Source organism: Heliangelus exortis, chromosome 1 (assembly GCF_036169615.1).
Source record: "Heliangelus exortis chromosome 1, bHelExo1.hap1, whole genome shotgun sequence".
Taxonomy (NCBI): domain Eukaryota; kingdom Metazoa; phylum Chordata; class Aves; order Apodiformes; family Trochilidae; genus Heliangelus; species Heliangelus exortis.
In genome coordinates, this window is record NC_092422.1 from 191007049 (window position 1) to 191027245 (window position 20197).

The 20197-nt window shown below is 42.7% G+C and overlaps 1 protein-coding gene across 2 annotated transcripts in view; it reads right to left on the reverse strand.

The window, feature by feature from the left end:
* CAMK1D (calcium/calmodulin dependent protein kinase ID) overlaps window positions 1-20197 on the reverse strand; it is a 227809-nt gene that overhangs the window by 118900 nt on the left and 88712 nt on the right. For both annotated transcript variants that reach the window (XM_071734127.1, XM_071734126.1), the window contains exon 2: window positions 12954-13085. In XM_071734127.1, the coding sequence (XP_071590228.1) occupies window positions 12954-13085 (132 nt within the window). The remainder of the gene's footprint in view (window positions 1-12953; window positions 13086-20197) is intronic.

Sequence of the window (20197 nt, forward strand, 5' to 3'; positions counted from 1 at the left end):
GACTAGCAACACTCTTGGGATCCTACTAATGTTCCCAAGAGAGGGGATTTCAAAGGAATCAAGATCCCTCTCCTCTGCAGATGCTTTAAAAAATGTCACTCAAGTCTACTGAGAAGGATGTGACAGAGTCAACACAGCCCCAGATCTCTAAAGCTTGTAAGAATTCCCTGTGTGTAAACTCTCTATGGTCATGGACATGCCCTTTCTGTTCTTTACTAAATTCACCAGAAATCAACCTGCTAACATATTTACCTACATCAGCTATTCTAGGAGCATATATAGCACTAAAACAAACCAAGTAAAATTATATTACAATAAAGTAGTATAGGTGTTCCCAGCTTGAATAGTTATTTAACACTTAACTACGAGGAAAGAAAAACTGAAAATTTGCCAGAAACACTGACATCAAGCTTCCATTTCAAGAGTAATTCAGAGTGATTCCAAATATAGTTGGTCCTATTAAGAAAACAGCTCTGGGGTAAGAGTGCAAACAACTATGTCACCATAAGAAAGAAAATCAGAAACAGATGCTTCTAATGAAAGCAGAAATTTTAAATGAAGTCAGCAATTAAGAGCCCGGATAGTAAATAGGCAAGAGGGGAGAAAATCTCTATGTGCCCACCCTATCCTTTTGGGGTGAAAATTGTTGGGGAACTCTGTGCCTAGTCTTTCAGTTTGTAAAAGCAAAAAAATGCCAGCAGCAAGACGTAGGAGGGGAAAACTCCACTTTGTAAGATGCAGACCATGTTCCCCATCCTCTCACAGAAGTGGCCTTTGGGTTCCCTTGCTCCAGCTCTAGGGCTACATGGAGGTAGGAGAGGTGACATGGATAGTCCCTGGCAGATTCCCTCTCTGCAGGCTGAATCCTCAGCCATGGCACCTAAATCAGCAGTAACACCCAAAAACATGCCAAAACACCCATCATCTCTACAGGGAAGCCAAGATTTTGTGTTGGCTTAGCTTCATGCCCTTAAGCTTGTGAGGACGTGAAGTTGGAGTGACTGCCTTGGGAAGAGGAAAGCCACAAATATGGTCCACAGCCCTTTTTTTTTATTATTTTTTTTTTGAGATACAGCCATTCAGGAGGCACTGGAAACCAGTAAAGAAGGCTGGGCAGCATGGCTGCTTTGTGCCCACACTGCACACAACAAAGCCCCACAACCCCCATGGGTGACCCCCATGGCTTTCTTTTCACTTTTGCTTTGGGATAAGATTCTCAAGGGAGCCTCAAAGAGTCGTGTAACCACGTTCAATGCTTTTGAATGTTCCTATTGACCAGAATAGCATTAGATCATATTACCCATGTCTATTTGTTAACGATGAGGGCTCATTTACCCATGCTGATGCCACGTGCCTTGGATGCATGTTTTGTACACCATAAATGGCAAGGATGAGGCCTTCAAGACATAAACACTGCAGGACACACAGCGGTTCCGCTCACCAGCGATTTTCTCAAGCACCCAAAAAAAAAAACACAGAAGGAAAAGTTTCAAACTTCACCGAAGTTTTCAACTTCCCTCCCACGAGCCCACTTGTAGTAGACATGAAAGCAGCCAGCCATCACTGGTACAGCAAGATTTTATCTTTAGAAAGGGAAGAACTGGCATTTCTACATATGCCAATAAAAGCTGCATCTTTGTGGCTCACGCCATAGCCACAGATTTGTTGTGACTCACATCAAAGAGCATTTTAAAAATAATGAAAAGCCCTTTCCTTTATGTTTTCAATTAGAAATCCCCTATTACGCCTTTTAGGAGCAAAGTTGTCAACAGCCACTGTTTTCAGTTCTAATTACCAAGTTTACAGCAGGCATGGGAGTGACCACACTGCTTTGCTCTGGAGTGATGCTTCTTGACAAAACCTCTGATGCCAGAGGCTGCTGCTGCCTGTGGATTCTTCTGCTTTTGGTGGAGGGGGAAAAAAAAAAAAGAACTGAAAAAAAAAACCTGAAAAACAACTCCACCCTGATGTGTATTCTTCAAACAAATATTTCAGTGAGAACTGACTATTGCATTTTGCCAGGTCCACAAGGTCTGAATCCATCCCAGTTGCCACAGAAAATGCCTGCTTAGCTGAGGCTGTACAGATATATTTGTGTAAGTTCACAAAGGTCTCAGTTTAATCCCTGATGCGTCAGTCAAGACAGGAGATATCAGAAAGGTATGAAGATATTTGAAGCAGGCTGTTATTCTCTTTGGTGGGAACCAAACATTATATATAGAAAGTTTGGGCTGATCTCAGATGGAGTAAGCACTGGTGTGCAAAAATGTGTCTGGCACACTTCACTGCTATGCATTTGTCATCTGATTTCTATTCAGTATAGAGCTGCAATATACATTAGATAACTTGCTAAAGGTTTGTCCCTTCTCAAAGTCATTGAACAGATTTTCAAGAAAAAGAAATCCATCCTGATTTTCATATTTAAAGTATTTTTTAAAAAAAGAGCACACTGCATCTAAGAGAGCTTGAATTCACATGTGTCTATACTCCTTGAAAAAAAAAAAATCAGTGGAGAAGCAGGCATTAATTATCCCTATTTAATGTAATGCTCCATAATTGAAATTTGATAAAATACCTGGCAACATAAAAGCTATCTGTCACATAACCTTAGGGAAGTGATTTCATAGTCCACTTACTAATATAAATTGCCAGTATGAAAACTAACCCAGAGACTTCTGCATATTTAAGAGATGTTTAAGAACTGAGCAATAAAGCCAGATGCCTATGACTGCCAGAGACATTGCATGGATGCAATCAAGGTTTTGCTTTCAAAACTGACTGATCAAAAGGTTTGAAATCCCATAGCTGCAGAAGCACAACCCCCTAGTATGGCCACTCTTCAGTCAGAATGAGAACAGTCTATTCTGATTAAACCAATGCCTCATGAATATAAGGCAAAATTATTAAATTAGAATTTCTGATTTTTAAAATATATCAATGCTTCATATGTAAAAAAATTGACAGCACCATTTCTTTGGTCAAATAGAGCCCAAGGGCAGCCAACAGACTAAATGAGTGTCTTGTATTTCTTTATTAAAAGAAAAAGTCCTTACTTACAGGTTTATATTGTCACTCTTTTTTTGTCTTCTAAGTTCCTACTAAAGCACAAAGTGTTGTATGAGTAAGCATTGTAAGAATGAATCAATATGTATTACAGATGACAACTGCAGAGTTAGTTGGCCAAATACCAATTAATTCATGCAGCTGTCAGTTCAGAATATTTTGGATATATTCCAAACTCAGGCATTGCCATTTGGTTTAACCTGGTGCAACTGAAGGTGTTATGGAGTGCAAATATTTTCCCATTTTCTTATGGTTGGAGCCATCTCCCCTCTGCAAAACCCTGGTTCAAGACACCCAGAATCATGACCTTAATGAGACACAAAGTGTAACTGTGATTCACCTTCTCTAAATTAAAACAGGAGGCAGAAGCTGCCAATGGAGTTGTTTTCAATGCTCACTGGGGTCAGACATCACCCAAACTGCCCCAGTGATAACATTACTGACCTCATGTCATAGCATGGAGGCCAAAACCACATCCAGTTGTATCCAGAAAGCATTTTTATCTGCAGCTAAGGGCAGACAACTGCTTTGGACAAAGTGTGCTCAGGAAAACTGTAATTTCTGATAAGATTTGTGTTTCTGCCTTCTTGAATTGAGATTTTCTGAATACTTATTTCTCCTCCCTGTACATTCTGATCCACTTAGAAATGCATATTTGATGATTTCCTCAGAAACTGAGAGTTGAGCTCACATGCAGCTGTGTACCTTGAGGATGCTTCCATCTGGCCAGAGGAATCCTACCTTGCACTTCCTTGTTATCTTTTATTCCTTCATACAATTTAATTTGCCACTCAGATACTCCAGAGTTTTATGAGTCAATGCCATGGATTTTAATAGCCCAGAAGTAAGATAAAGGACTACCCATCCTGCTGCTAGGCCTGTGCATCTAAATAACTTGTCATAAAAATACAGTGATCCTGTGGTTAGAAATTAACTGGCTCCCAAGAGAGCACCACAGCAACTTAATACAAACCACTGGAATCCTCCTGTTTATAATTCAAGATTAAGTTAGACAAGACAGGCAAAATGCAATAAATTTATAGTATTTTGACAAGGACATCTTCACTTCACTAATGCCATGAGACCTTCAGACAGCCTTTTATGCTTTTTCCAAATGAAGAAATTACTTTCATGGGGAAAAAACCCAAAACTTAGTGTTGGACAAAATAAATCAGATTACTTCTAAAGAATCCTGTGAGAAAAAACAGGAGAGGAAGGTTTTTGCCTAGCAAAGCCAACAAGGACTACACACTCAGCAGCTTTTAGGCACCAATGCATCCCTGAAAATCTGGATTGCAAGCACTTGTGAAAATGCTTTCCCTACTACTACTGCATCACCCCAAAATTAGCACTCTCACACTGCTTCAAACAGAGCTGTTGCAATTTTTAACTCCCCACAGTTCCTGTGGTTTGGGACAATCTCCCAAACTAACCCAGCTTCTCTTCCATCAGCTCCACAATCCCCAACCAAAGACTTGTAATTGCAAATTAGGTAACTCCTGGCTTTAAAGACGTGGGTGTAACAAAGACAGACCTTATGCATCCAGATAGTTGAATCATTTGTCAAGCTGCTGAGTCATTTATCTAACTGCTAGATCTTATTAAAGAGCCTTTACACTCTTTAATATATGCTTTAATAATTCTTTCCTTTAAGGTAACAGACAACAGTACATATCATCAGATATTTGTACCACTGAAACAAAGCTGTAACCATCTTCCTGAGTATTAAACACCAGACAAATTGGTATTTATATTCTCATTCTTCTGCTAGGACCCTTGAAAGGAACCCAGCTTTGTTACACCAGCTGTGCACAGGGTAGGGTTCACATAAACCACACATCTGTTCCAGCAGCAGAGTCCAGCTAAGGCTGAACAATCCACCCTACTGATCTCAAAGCACCTTAGAGCAAGTTTCAGAAAGCAGCTGTTTCTGCCATAACACACCAAATTCTTTTCCAGGCCGGAGCTCTGAGCAATGAGACATTTCCAGCCCCTCTGCACTGCACCCTCCTCCCAGCATGGAGAGACCATTTTTTTTTTTTTTTTTGAGTTGCCTCAGGGCACAGGATGACCTTAAAGAAGAACAGTTATGCAAGGGAGATTTGGTAAACTATTGCCACCCAGAAAAGAGGACAGCTGCATTGTCACCCAGCAATTGCAGTGAAATGACTTTTCAGGCTCCAACCCACCCAGAGGAACACAAGAGCCCTGCAGAGGCTGCAGGACAGAAGTGGTGCACACCAGCCCTAAAGCTATTACCAAGCACTATGCCTGTAGGGGAAACTATGGTAAGACCAGAGAAGATACCAAGAATTTGGTTTGTGTTTATCATTTCAGAGAGGGGGTTTCACTCTCATTTAATGTATTTTAGGGCTTTTAAGATGCCTTGATCTGTTTCCCTACATCTGCTTACACCTAATCTAGAAATAAACACAAGCCAGGCAGTCCAAAGTCTTCCCCTGCAAAGTTTCCAGCATCTCTGTCCTGGTTTGGGCCAGGATAAAGGTGATTTTCTGTCTTGTACTTCTGCTTTCAGCTATGTCTCTTGTAAGTAGTTGCACTTTTTGAAATTAACAGCAAGTTTCTCAGACAGTGTCTGCTTCTGGGACTGATAAATCTAAATGTTTATAGTTACAGCCAGAGACTGGTGTGCAGAGCCAAGGACACTGCTCAGCTCTGAGGAACATTTTACCCTCCAGAAGGCATAAAGAGGTCCCAACTGCAGCCTCCTTTGGGGAGAAACAGACAAGATAGATGCCAGAATTGATCAAACAGAGGATTCCATCCCATACACCTCATACTCAATATAAATTTGAGGGATCACAAGGGTCAAAGCCCTTCCTGCTTCCCCTTCTTCACCTGTCCCTGTTTGCTTCAGCATTCTGGGAGGATTCTGTCTGTTTGTCTGCCTGTGGTCCTGATCCATCCCAGCCTGAATCTGTGTGTTCTGCCTCCAGCTCCCAACTGCTGCTGACCCCAGGATTCCATCCTGGACTTTCCCAGGGCTGCCCTGCAGCCTCAGTGGTGATGTGAGAGTTACTGGGGGAGAGGGGGCAGGGACGTGGTATCAATTTTCCTGTATATTTCTATATATTTAGTAGTTTCTCCTATTTATCATTACTATTTCTTTAAAGTTGTGTAGTTTAGTTTTCAACCCATAAGTCTCTCTCTTTTATTCTCTCTCCTTTCTTTATCAGGGAGGGGAATTAATAGAGAGCATCTGGCATTTGGTTTAATTGCCAGGTCAGTGTTAAACCCTGACAATCTCAGTGAACAAAAATGGCATCAGTTTTGTTTCAGGTTTCACTTTTTTTTTTTTTTTTTAATCACATTAATTCCTTGCAGTAAAAGGAAAACAACTGCTAATGCCAAGGCTGAGCTCTCCTGTACCATACCCTCAGATACAGGGTCAGATTCACTTTTGCCTGAAACCCAAGAAGGGCAATTCATCCAGTCTGCATCTCCTGGATTCAGGAGATGAGCTCATGGCCTCGAGCTGATGTCACCCTCCAGGAATGCCCAACTGTCTCCCTACCCTCCAGTGTTGTGTAGATCCTGGCTCCTTTCCAGACCTAACCCACCTCCCCAGCCAGGATGCCTGCAGAAGCACCCAAGGGTGGCTCCAAGGGTGGGCACTGAGGTCCCACCAGGCATCCAGGTCAGTCCAGCAGAAGTGTGGGGGCAGTGATGAGGTCTCCCCCTTCAGGATGCCAATAAATACATTCTTGGCAGGACCCTCATCTTCCACACCTGACAGCAGCATCATGAGTGGTACTACTGGGTACCCTTAACCCATAACCACATGCCCAGGCACCCTGAGCCATCCTCCTGTGGGGGAGCTGGCTTTTGGGATGCCCTGGATTTGCAGTTGGCAAGGCTTGGAGCATGGCCACACAGGGAGGGCAACACCAACCTTCTGTGACCCCAGCACAACTGCAGCAGCATGAGCAAGCCAGGTTTTAACAAGTAAATCTACATAAAAGCTTTCTCTGAAAGTGATTACTTCATATAACAACCAGCTGTCTCTTCAATTCTTGCTGAGGCAGCCTATCTTCTCAGCATTATTCACAGAGGGGGGAAAAAAAAAGTGGAATTAAAAAAAAAAGCAGCATGCCTGTTTTGTCTATAGGGTAAGCAAAGCTTCAGAGAAATAATGTTACCTGACAGACAGAGGCATCAAGTGCTTTTTTCATTTTTTCTTTTCAAAACACTCCATTAATTTCTTTACAGGAAAAATAGCTCAAACTGCTGGGGTGTAAAGAGGTAATTAGTTATTAACCCCTTAAGCCCCAATCCAACAGCTTTTTGTACATCAGCTACACAATCTAATTGCTGTCACTTTCATGTTAGCACTTACAACACTGGATCAAAGTGCCTCCTCTTCAGTTTGGCTACCCTTGTACTCCATGACCTCATACAGAAAAATAATAACCATAGGAGAGCATCAGGGGGTACCAGCAGAGCCTCTGACCTGGGAAAATGGAGTATGGGACCATCCAGGCCTGCTGGGGCTGTATTATTTGACCCAGAGTCAGCCATGGCTTGAATAGATGGGACTGTCCCCTAAAGTCGCTCAGGAATGTTCATCTGAATTAATTAAATGTCCAAATTTATGTTAGGGCACATTAAACTTCTGCATGGACAATTTGATTTAGAATAAATGTAGCCTTTGATTCTGAGTTAAACTGCACAGAAGAGTTTATGAGAGGTAACTAATGGGTTTCAAAAGTAAATTTGGATTTGTCTTCCTAGAGGATGACCCTAAAGGGTTAGCCCCAGAGCAATGAGCCCTTACAGAATTGGGGGCAGAGAGGTATTAGGGGAGTTTGGGCTAATGAAGAGGAGCAAAAAGGTACAATTTTTAAAAGTACCCTCTTAGTCTTCATGTAAGTGTTGAAAAGAGGTGATTTTTTCCCACATTTTTTTATCAAAGGTGTCCTCATTAATGCCCAGGCTGGTGCCACCTCCTGGGATGGTCCAAGGACCCCCCTTTGGTCCCCATCTGATTTATGGGAGAGCAGAAACACCCCCACTTTCACACACTTAAGGAAAACTGCTCATTGGTGGGTTTTGCTTCATTTTGAGGTGGGTACAGCCCTGACTTCCCAGACTCTGCAGGATGATGCCTCCCAGTCTCTCTCCCTGCTCCTGACTGCTCCATCAGCTCCTGGCTGGAGATGCAGTCATACAAAGAGCAAAGCAGTGCCTGGGTGTGAATCACTGCCTGAACACCCAATTCCCCCATCTCCAGGGGAAAAGGGAATGGAAAGCACTGGCAGAATTTTAGCTGACCTGCTATAAAACAGTTTGATCACACTCTTTAACAGGAAAAATGTCTTCAGTCTGCAATTAGGCCTGGCTCTGATTTGTAATAAGGAATTTAATGGTGCCTCTCCCAGAGGATCTAGGAGGGGGTGAGAGTATGAGATACCCAGTTTAGTAATGATTTTTTAGACCCCTATTTAGCAGAAACTAGCTAAAATGGAGTATGATTTGCTTAACAAGGCATTTATTTGTGCATATTGCTGCTATTAAGTAATCAATACACCTGGGTGCAAGGCTGCAGACAGTTTATTGTTCCTCCCCTTGCTTTGCTTTGACTCAGCACTGAATCTGTCTGACTGTCCAGGCATTACGCATACAGCTAAAAAGTTTCTTGTGATAAACAGTGGTGTAGCCAAGGTAAACAAAAATCAGGCATATTTTTCTCTGTCTGACTCTTACAAGGATGTGGGTTTTTTTCTATTTAACTGGAACCTGATGCTTTTTTGCAGCTCAACTCTTCGCACCACCTACTGCCTTCAGGAACCCGTCTAACAGCAGATTCATCTTTCAGCATGTTCACACCTGCACAATTACCATAAGTGGAAGAAATTTCCTCTATTCTACAGCAAACAATGGAAAGAATTGCATTTACCTTTCTGCTCTAAACCAGAAAACAATCTCTTTCAGAGCAGGTTATGAAACTCCCTGCATCTCAGTTCAGGAGAAGTTTGTGACACCTGAAGATGACCACATGCTGTCAGTCCCCAGTTAACGAAGAGTGATAGTGCTGTTCTAGGGATCCAGTTTTCTTCCTCAAACAGATTCTAAACCACAGCACTTTGAACTGCTGAAGAAATAAATTTGAAAGCCTCTGAATGGTGCAGCTGACCTTTTGTGATGTAATATTGAGATGTAATATTTTGCCCTATGTCCAGTTCCAGGCAGCCAGCACACAAGTAGCAGAAACAGCAACCCTTGTGTACCAGTGCATCACTCAGGCACTTAGGAAAGACATTAAGAAAACTTCCCCCCCAGTGTGTACCAAACACGGGTGACTTTCACCCTGCCCTGAAGTATCCCTTTAGGCCCAAGTTCAGCAAGGTGAGGTCAACCTACTCCCTGATTTTACTGGTACAAACAACCATCTAAAATTAGGCACATGCTTATATACTTTGTCAGGCTCAGGCTCCAGGATTAACTGCAGCCTTAGTCTTTCCCAGCACTGCACTCGACAGCTCCTTCCCACTCCATCCCCACCCATCCAGCTCATCAGGGAATGTTGCCATGGATTTCTACAGGACACAAAAGAGTCCATATTGGAAGAACCCTGTTAAGGTTGCTAGGCGTAAATATTGACTTAACGGCTCTTCCGCCTTTTTTCTTTTTTAAGAACAGATTTGTTGGCCACGGCTGGAAAAATAAAATGATGGAGTATGCATGATTCACTCTGGCACTCACAGAAAACATGCAGATCAGTTGGCTGGCAGCTCACTCCTCTCTGAGCAGAACATCGCTTCTAAAATGTGTCATTTGCTTTTGGCAGCAAGAGCATCCAAGCCTACAGACAGGGAGATAAAATCTCCTGCCTTCCATGTACTGCACTTGGGGACTGGTGCTGCTGACCTTCCCCACCACAGAACATGTCCCTAATGCATCCAGCAGCTTTTTAGCTGAGACACATGGAATGACTGAGTACAATCAATGTGCATTAGAAGTCCAGCCCAGAAACCTCCCTTCGTGGACTCATGGGTCTGGCGACATGAAAAAGGGCTGCAAAACAAACTGCAGGTAAAACTTTTTATTGAAAGGTCTTCTGCTGTTTCACAGACAATAAATAATGAGGCAGGAGATGCTTCAGGTCACAGGGGAACTCAGTGGCAGAAGTGAGAGGAGATCCAAGGGTTTTGGTCACTGGATTAATGCTTTCACCACTAGGTTCTACTTCTTACAGTACTCCACACACAGACTTAAACTTGATTTAAAAAAACAAAACAAAACATAATATTAAAAACAGCTTCAACACAACATCATCCAAGCCCTTTTCCATATTGATTCTGCCAAATATGGATAGTTTGTTAGAACTGACAGGAGGACAAACCTCATCCAGGACAGGCTGAGGGTACAAAGTATATGTGATACTTGTGTGTGCCAGTTCTGGACATGGCCAGCACAATACTTGGCTGATCTGTTCACTACATGCAGGTGCAATTAGCAGCTCACCTGAGGGCTGGTAGAGGCTGCAGAGAGGATATTCAGACTCAATGGTAGACCCCAGTTTGATATACAACCAGAGAAGGAAAGAAGAGTTCCATTTCATGGTACTTGGCAGATGTCTGCCAGAAAACAAGCACCTCATCAGCAAGAAGACAAAAATCTAGTGATCCATTATAGGAAGAGAAAGTCTAGTATCAGAGAAGTGATTCTTCTCTAAAGAATCACAAGGAGTTTGCTCACATTTCAGCTGGGCAGTGTGTCCTTTGGGACTTTCATCCCATTGGAGTTTAAGCACACACACCCCCCGCAGGCATAATGCAAAACCAAAAAGGCAGACCAGGATCAGCTCACATTCCTATTTATATTTGCTTTGCATCCAGCCTCCATGGCTCTATGCCTTCCTCTCAGGGAACAGGGCTTAACTCCTCCTGCCAGGCATCCTCTGTGCACACCCCCTGCAGAAGCAGCAGTTTTGTGCACATCTTGTTAAGGCTGTGGCACCTCAGAACCACGCAGGGCAGCCCAGGGCTCTGGCATCCTACCCAACTAATTAGACAACACACAAATTAGCCATCCCCGCTCAATATTAACCTACCAGAAACCAAAGCAGGACACTTTAATACACCTCTCTCAAATCTATTTTTACTGACAGCTTTTGAAGCAGAGATTTCATTGAACAGAGACAGAGGCTGATACCCTCCTCAACTGCAGACAGATCCAGTTTGTTATTTTCTAAGTGTTTTCTTGGTGGCACATACAAATTCAATCCTGTGTCAGCAGTGCTGTCTATTTCCAGAATAAATACAGTGATATGCAATGTTTGTATTAGCAACAGCTACAAAGACGACATCAGGAGATAAAAAAAGAAAAATCTCTCTTAAGGTCCTAACATACATAGGACAAAAGACCAAGTAGATCTAATTGTATGAAATTAAGGAATTTTCTGCCCACTCACACTCCTGCCCTTGCAGCTGGAACAGCACAGCCTGGGAGCTGCCTCCCGGTTTCTCAGGAAATTGTTTGCAGGGAACGGAAACATTTCACATCACAAGCTGCAAGAAATCATCTCAATGATCTCTCTACTAGCTCTGGGTCAAGGCTGATGCAAGGCAATCCTTACTGCATGCCAAAACTGCTGCTTTTCTACACACACAAGTAACAGGGGACAAGTCCATGTGGACAAAGACTGTTCCAAGCTGCCTGTTAATGGCCTTTAGTACCTGGTTATAGAGATGGCAATCCCTGAGCTTTATGACAGGTTCTCAAAACTACCATGCAGAAGTCCAACATGCTGCATTTATTACTGTGCTCACATTCTACTGATGTATGGGTCCAGCAATGGGAAAGCAACAGCATCAAATGCTTGTAGCAGTTTGGAGCCTTGTTTGTGTCCTTCACTGAAAAGGATCACCACTGCCCCCTGAGTTTGTCCTTTGGCGTAGGCTGTGTGAGCCTTTAGTTCAGAAATACCTACTTAGTTTTCAAGATTAAGGATCAGTTTTGTCACACAGTGTCCAGACAATCAACCATAAGCTTCTACGTGACCAAGAAGCTGGGGCAAGAAGTCTTATTGGAGACCACAGTGCAGCAAGAATTAAGAGTGCCCCAGGCTAACACAGACTTCTGTATAACTGTGCAACATTTAATTGAATGAAAAGGTACTTCTAGAAATTTAAAACAAGTTACATGGACCAATCCTAAAGTGTCCAGTCTGTTTCAGTTTCCCAGAAAGTTGACTACTTTATACCCAAGTGTCTTGAGACAGACAAGATGAATTCCACTTTCAGGGCATAAGATGAGGAAGACCTAAGGATCAAGACTCTAATGACTACACTGAATTCATACATTGAATCCATAGCAGTCATGAGTTGACTTTTTCTTATCCATGTATTCCAACTATGGTCAGGAAAAATAGGCACTGTGGACAACCCTGATAAACTAGAACTTGCCCTGGAAAGTCACTTCCAGAGCTGGCAGATGTGTCTCTCCATGGTACAGGTTCCCATTCTCTCCTGTAACGACCCATAGCAAGCCATAGTTTTAGAGTAATTAGTATAAGGATCATTTTAAGCACTTGGAAATAAGGACCCTGGTCTTGCTCTCCTCAAAGCCAGTGACCCAGTCACTGATGTTATTAGTGGATAAGGTCTTTTTAGGGCATCATAGGCTTTACTGTAACCTAACGCCACTCCTTTCCCACTTTGCTGTCATCTGGCTGTATTAATGCAACAAAAAACAGAGCATTTTCCAAAACATTTTCATCATCATTTAAGCTCAGGTGATCCTGTCTGTCTGTGATGGACTGAACAACCTGTCAGTCACACTTGTCAATCACTCTTCATGCTCCTTAAATGCAAGGATGCAATGGTTTAACCAAGGCAATGAAGCAGAAATGAAGGTCTGATACTTACTTTCTCAGGACTGCAATTTCATTTTCTATGCTGCTTTCCTTCCCCTTCAGTGCCTTCTTGGGGATGCACTTGACTGCAAAGAGTTTCCCACTCGCTCTCTCTTCAGCCAAAACAACTTCTGAGAACGCACCCCTGAAAGAAGAGAAAAACCCTGGTTTTAAGTGGTGCCTTTTCTTTGGAAGCTGTTAAATGAAAGACAGCCACTGAATATAATTCTGGTGCCTTTTGATACCTGCTGTTGTAAGTCTCAGCACCAGCATTATGAGCCTCTTTCCTTGCCTCCACAAACCTGTGCAGACACTCACCAAACATTACAGCCTTACCAAATGCAACCATTTGAATAATGAACCATAGTCCAACAGAGGTAGAAGCAAATCTTAAAAATCAGAAAATAACATTTCCACACATGAGGACGCAGACTGTTGTCAGGATGACTGATTTGATGGATGATGTACTTTTTCCTTTCCTGAAGTTTTAGGATGTTTAAATCACATAGCAGCACAAAGTCCCTAGGGCTAAATGACACATTGGTGCCAAGAGCAGTCTCAGTTCCTCGGTGACCAAAAGAGCTCAGAGCCTCTGTTTTGGTCCTCTCTGGCAGCCCAGAGCATCTCCTTACCACAGGCTCAACCCTGACTCAGAGGGGGTGGCAGTGTCAGAATTTCTCTGTGTATAGAGTTATTCCACAACACAAACTGCTGTGTGTGATCACTGAAGCCAAAGGATCGGATTAAATCACAAGTCCAAACGTCAGCCTTAAGAGCAGCCTCCCTATGGTTACCCCAGAGAGGATTACACAAATAAACTTCATCACAGCAGCCCAGCCCTAATTGCCAAGAGTGGGCAGTGCCTCTCCTTCATTAGGGTATTCCATAACAGAGTATTATTTCTTGCACTCTCATTGCTTCCTACAAAGGATCTGGATATTTCCGAGGAAAGGCCAGGAAAATGTTACAGTCAGAGCTACATACAATTTTTTTTTTTTCTGTTTTCACTGTTTTCTGAGCATTTAGGCATCATTCAGACACTGGTTGGTCTGGATGGACCTTTGCTCAGCCCCACTGTGGTCACTCCTGTTCCAGTGCTCATTACTGGTTTAGCAGTGAGGTACTGGGCAAGACAAAGCACTGCCATGATAAGGAACAAAAACCCCACTCCTGAAGCACCTGTTTTGTCCAAGAAACATCAGAGCCAAGAACTTCTCTAATAAGATCACAACTGAAGGATCCACCAGCTGAATTATTTTATGTATAAAAAATAAAAAGTGGGAGGACAGTTTCATTCATTTTTTACCCATCAGCAGATTATTCTGACCTTCTACAGAGCTCTCAGTGAAAGGAGCTCAGGAGCAGCTGAACAAACTCAGCCACACTCCAGCCTGCTCTTCAAACCTTAATGTTCAATCACAGCCTCATTTGGCTACCCCCAAAGCCTCATTTGGCTTTCTCTGCCTTTCATTCCTCACAACTGCTGCTTCTCTAGATGTTTGCAGAGTAACAGAAGTTTTTGCTTTCCTGGCCAGGCTCTTTCTGTTTAAGTCATACACTTTGATGGCACAACCAAGCATCTGTCACCTCACCAATGATTCCCAAATTGTGAAACAACTGAATGAATTATTAAGCCAGCAGATAAGTGGATAAGCAAAAGCAAGAGGCTGCTGCTTTGGGGAGAAAGTGCCTGATAACCCACAAATGCTTTTGTAGCCAGCACCAACAGGGAAACTGCAACAGGAAGTTTGGGAACAGATTAAAAAAAGAATTTTGCAAGCTGTTGCTGCAGATGTCTGAAGCTTGTCTACATGCAGCAGTGACCCTCTGAACCAAGAATGCTTCACCTTCAGTTTGGACACTGGTCCAGACTCTGACCACATTTATGCCACTCTAAGTACAGGAATGAGTCACTGTTTCCTGCTTTGTGTATCATATACCATGGCACATCAGAGCATCATGGGCTCCAAATTAAGAGTTCACACAACTGGTCCTGATGGCTTGCACAATTAGGAGATCAAGCCATGCAAAGTGTCTTTAAAGACCAGTTTGTTGCTTTCCTATTATCCACAGTCCCCAGTAACTTGCTTCACCAAATGGGGTTTTCATCCTGACCCTCATGCTTAGGACAGCCAGACCAGAACTGCAATAAATCCTTTTTCTGGGAAAGCCTGACCACCTCCCAGCACTTATCAGCCTCAATTTCAGACCAGGGTGCTCAGAAACACACAGGGCAGCTCCCAGCTCTGTCTCATGAACCCTTCAACACTCATCTGTTTAAGCTTTCAACACTGCTTTTCACTCCAGCTCTGTCTTGAGAAAGCTTTTTGCCTTCAGTTAAAAGCTGTTAAAAGCAGCATACTCATACCCATTGTTTACTGATCATGCAGCTCTCCCTCCCATCCTTTATGACACTATAAAACCAGAGAGAGCTCCCATCCTGATCTGGATTTCATTGCTGTTCTCAGACAACAAAGTAAAGGAATTCCCTTTACATCCCTCTATGCAATAAAGCCAGGCTTGGAAAAACATCTCTATTTCAGCTGGCTTCACCATTTTGCTGTTTTTCTTTTTCCACTTACCAGAACAGCCGTGGGGTTCCATGGTCAGAAAAAGCTATGAATTTAAATGAAATTTCTGCAGGAGCTCTGAGATACTCATAAAAAACATTTCTATATCTCCTTAACAACCTTTGTCACTAAAGCATGAAGGAAGCTGAACCTCAGCTGAAGCATTTGCTCACACATCAACCCTGGACACTGGCAGGGTTTTATATGGAACTGCTGGTGCTGGAAAGAGCCTGGGAAACCAGAGAAAAGTGCTGGGGTGGATCTGCCAGGAAGGCAGAAGGGAGATGCAAGGTAATCTGTGTTGTCCTGTGCACAGAATGGTTTGGATTGAAAGGGACCTTAAAGATCATCTCATTCCAACCCCCTGCATGGGCAGGGACCCTTCCCACAGCCCAGGTTGCTCCAAGCCCCATCCAGCCTGGGCTGAGACACTGCCAGGGATGGAGCAGCCACAGCTTCCTTGGGTAATCTGGGACAGGGGCTCAGCACCCTCACAACAAAGAATTTCTTCTAATATCTCATCTCAATCTCCATTTTTCCAGTTTGATACTGTCCCCCCTCATACCCTCCCTCCATGTCCTTGTCCAAAGTCCCTCCCCAGCTTTCCTGGAGCCCCTTCAGGCACTGGAAGCTGCTCAAAGGTCTCCCTGGAGCCTTCTCTCCTCCAGGCTGAACAGCCTCAACTCTCTCAACCTGTTCCAGGCTCTCCCCACCCTCAAATTCAAGAATTTCTTCCCCATGTCCAACCTCAATCTCCCCTCTCCAAGTTTTAACCCATTTCCCTTGTCCTCTCCCTACCTCCCCATGTCCAAAGCCCTCCCACACATGCTCCTGTGTTCACAGAGCAAGGGGCAGGGGGAATAGAAACAAAGCAATGGGCAAAAGAATGATAAATGAGAGAGAAGGGAGGAAACAGATGAAGACAGGGATCAAAGAGTTAAACTCAGATTGAGGAAACAACAGTATAGGACAAGAAGAAATGGCAGCAGGGAGCATCAGCAAGGAAAGGCAGCAAAGACACTCCTGGAGTCAGGGGAGAGTCAGAAATAACAGCGTATAGATAGGCAAGCAATTATCATAATTTCAAACACAGAGCTGAATTCATTCACCCTTAACAATCCTGTCCAACCCCCTCAACCCCTCCTGATTCACACATGAAGAGACAAACACCAGAGAAAAAGTCAGGAACAAAAGGCTGCTCATTTCCTTGCTAGCAGTAATATATCCTATATATCAGCAATATATCCTACAGCAAAATCTCTGCCTCCTCAAAAAAGTTCCCCAGAACTACCAACCTGACAGCCTCACTACAGAAAGTTTTTTTCCCCAAAGAATTAGTGTGCCCTTTAAAATTAAGGAAGGAAAAAAATTATCTTTAAGAATTTATTATAATTCTAATATTATAGAGTTAAAAGTCAATTGTGTATAAAATTCTACACTAGCATTCAGTTTTGATAAATGTTAAACCTTACACCATCAAAGTGACAGGATGTGTTTTCCATTAAGTATTATCAAGCAGTGTAAAAAGGGAAAAAAAATTATATGAGGTGTTGGACAACCAGAATGCTCCATCTATGCAGCTCAGACAGGCCCTGGATTCACACCCCAGTTCTCCTAGGAGATGACAATAATGACATGATGAACCCAAGACTTGCCACTTGCCACCCATATGCCACCATCTCCATGGGAACTCTGAGCCAGAAAGAGATTCAAAAACCTCTGGGTGAATCCTGAACTTTGAATTATGAGGTTATAAGAATTTCTGTGAAGTGTACACGTGAGTTGGGATATTTTTTATTCAGTGAAACAATGAGGAAGGTGCTTCATTGTGAAAATATATGGGAGTTTTATTCTCCTCTTCCCAAAAATTATGGTCCAAAATTATTTTCACACTCTGATACAGATTTGTTTTTACAAAAAAATAAAGAGGTTAATTGCTTATGGCTTTGGTTTTAGTTTATAGTTACGGTTTTAAAAATGCCTCAGATGTTGTGGATGTCCCATTCCCTTCATCTTGGAAACAGGTAATGTGCAACCTTTCCAACATGCCTGAGGACTCAGCCTTTGCTTCTCTAAAGAGGGGCTTAAATCCCTTCAGCAGCTTTCCTAGTCCTGCCTGCAGATTCTAGCAAACAAATAAAAAAGCATCACAGTTTTGAGGAAGTAGGACAGCAGTGGGAATGGGTAAATGGGAAACTTGTGCAGAATTAAACCACTGAGATAGCTGCTGAAATATGTGTGGCAACTGAGCCTAGTTTTGAAAGTTTTGACCATGTTAGCATTTACCCAGAGGACTCTTTTCAAACTTCCAATTAAGGCATGAAATAATTTTATGATCTAGATTCATTTTATATGAATTAGGAACAATGTAAGAAAATTTTTAAAAGAGGTTAAATGACTTGACCAGTCACATGGAGATAATGGCAAATTCTAGAAGGTGGTTATGACAGCCTGACTCCTCACCCCTTTGCACACATCTGGACCATCCCATGAGATGTCAATCTTTCACAGATTTAATCTGTTTAAGTTATTTCTCATCCAGTTATTTTCTCTAATCTAGATTTAAAGATTAGGATTTCAAGATGATCACTGGGATATAAATTGCATTCATACCCAAAGAGAATGGATAATCTATTAGAAAACAAGGGCTGCAAGGCAAGGCTATCCTGTAGATGAAAGCAAAATAAAGGCCAAATAAATTTTTCCTTCATCTGTTTCAACTGTAATTTAATATGGACACCTAATTTCTGAAAGACAATGAACAACATATACTGTGACAGCAAATCTGTTCTCATTCATCAAAAAAAATTGCTGTCACAAAAATTCTGACAAAATGAAAACAAAGAGTTCATGGAGGGATAAAGCTTAATTTTTGCATTTGCAGAGACCTCCATGTTGAGCAGTGTTCACTGCATGGGCAGGTGCTCTGCCATACTAAATTAACATAGCCAGGAAACAAATTTCAAATCTTCAGGCTGTGTGTAGCTAATGATTTTAATTATGATACAGTTGGCTTTGTGTGTACTTTCCCCCAGCAAACCATAGGAAAAGAAAGTGAACACTCGTGATTTGAAAACTATAGCATCCTCAGAGGGAAGATACCTGAGATGGGAGACCAGCTGAAAATCAAAGTGAGACCAACCAAATCACAAAAGGTCATTTCCGTAGCTTGGTTTCAGCACCCACACACCCATTCTGCTCCTTGCCTCTCCAAAGAAAGGTGACTTTAATCTGCACTGCAAGCAGAGGCAAGGATGTAAAAAAAAAAAATAAAAAAATCTTCTCTGGCCTGAGTTCAACCTCTGTGTAATCAGCACATACCAGGGAGATTCTAGTCCTTCAAAATATTTTTCTACAAAGCTATTTTTCTGCACAAGTCATGTTCTATTTCTTTTTATTAAATTGTCTGCTCTGTCATTTCTTTACACACAACCTCGCTCTCCCACATTCCAGACCCATCCCAACATAAACCCAAAGTAAGGCTGGAAATAAAGTTTTTCACTCCCAAGTCATGTCCATGAATGTCCTGAGGTCAGTGAGAAAATGAATTGACAATGAAATTTTCAGTAACTAAGTGATGTCTTACTACAATGCTAACAACAGTACAGCGCAGTGAGGTTTTTTTACCCAATCAAAAGCAATGGAGAAGGTTTTTGGGACAGTTTAACATAGTACAGAAGTCAAATATCCCTACATATTCCCAAGAGCTGAATATAAATTTAGAGGACAAGAAACCCACTTCCTAATCTGGTTGCAGCCATCCATTCTTCAGAGGACAAATGCTTTTTTTCTAGCTATTTTCATTCATCAAACACCCAGTCCCAGCCCTACAACCCCTTCTATGGCAATGCTTCCTCTGCCTGGGCATGAGCAGAACCACCAGGATCACTCTGCTAACATCAGTATTTTTAGCCTCATTAATCCTTTAACTTCCACTAAGCCACCCCCCAGCCACAACTGGAAATGTTTGTTTTCTACCTTGGTGAGTGGCTGCTGCACCACCAGACACTGCCATGCCCTGGGCTGTGTCTGACCCTGGTTCCCCTTCCTAGGGCTGATCCCAATCATCCCCCATAGTGATGTCCCCCATCCCCACTGAGATGCCCGAGGCTGGGAATACTATTACCCATTACAGATGATGAACAGCACTGCCAGCTGTGCCAAAATGCTGTTGCTGTAGCCTGATGGACAGGGAAACAACAAGGGTAAGAGGCAAAAATACCCTCTGCTGGGTGCTGCTGTAGCAAGGAGCTCTTCTTCTCTCTCACATTTCTCTGTGCCCTGAGCCATTGCCCCCATGTCAATGCCCTCAGCATTTTGTCCACACTTGAAGGTACCTTGAGGCCATTGAGGTCTTCTGATGAGCAGCTACTTCTTTACAGTGGGAGAGGAGCCCAGGAATCTCTGTGCCCAGGGATGAACAGCACATCCCCAGCTCCAGATTTCATCTCTTCTGTCACCTGTGTGCTCCCCCTCTAACTTAATTTTTAAGGAGAGAGGAACCACATCAACACACAGGTCTCTGCTGGGACTTAAAAATCATAAAAATCTATGATTCTATGATTTTTACAGCTGTGACAATAACAGAGACACCTGACAATATCATACTGCAGGTGGAGCTTCTGCTTTTCCCTCCTTATAAACCAATTTGGGTTTCTCCCACCATTGCAGGGTGAGTCACTGTGAC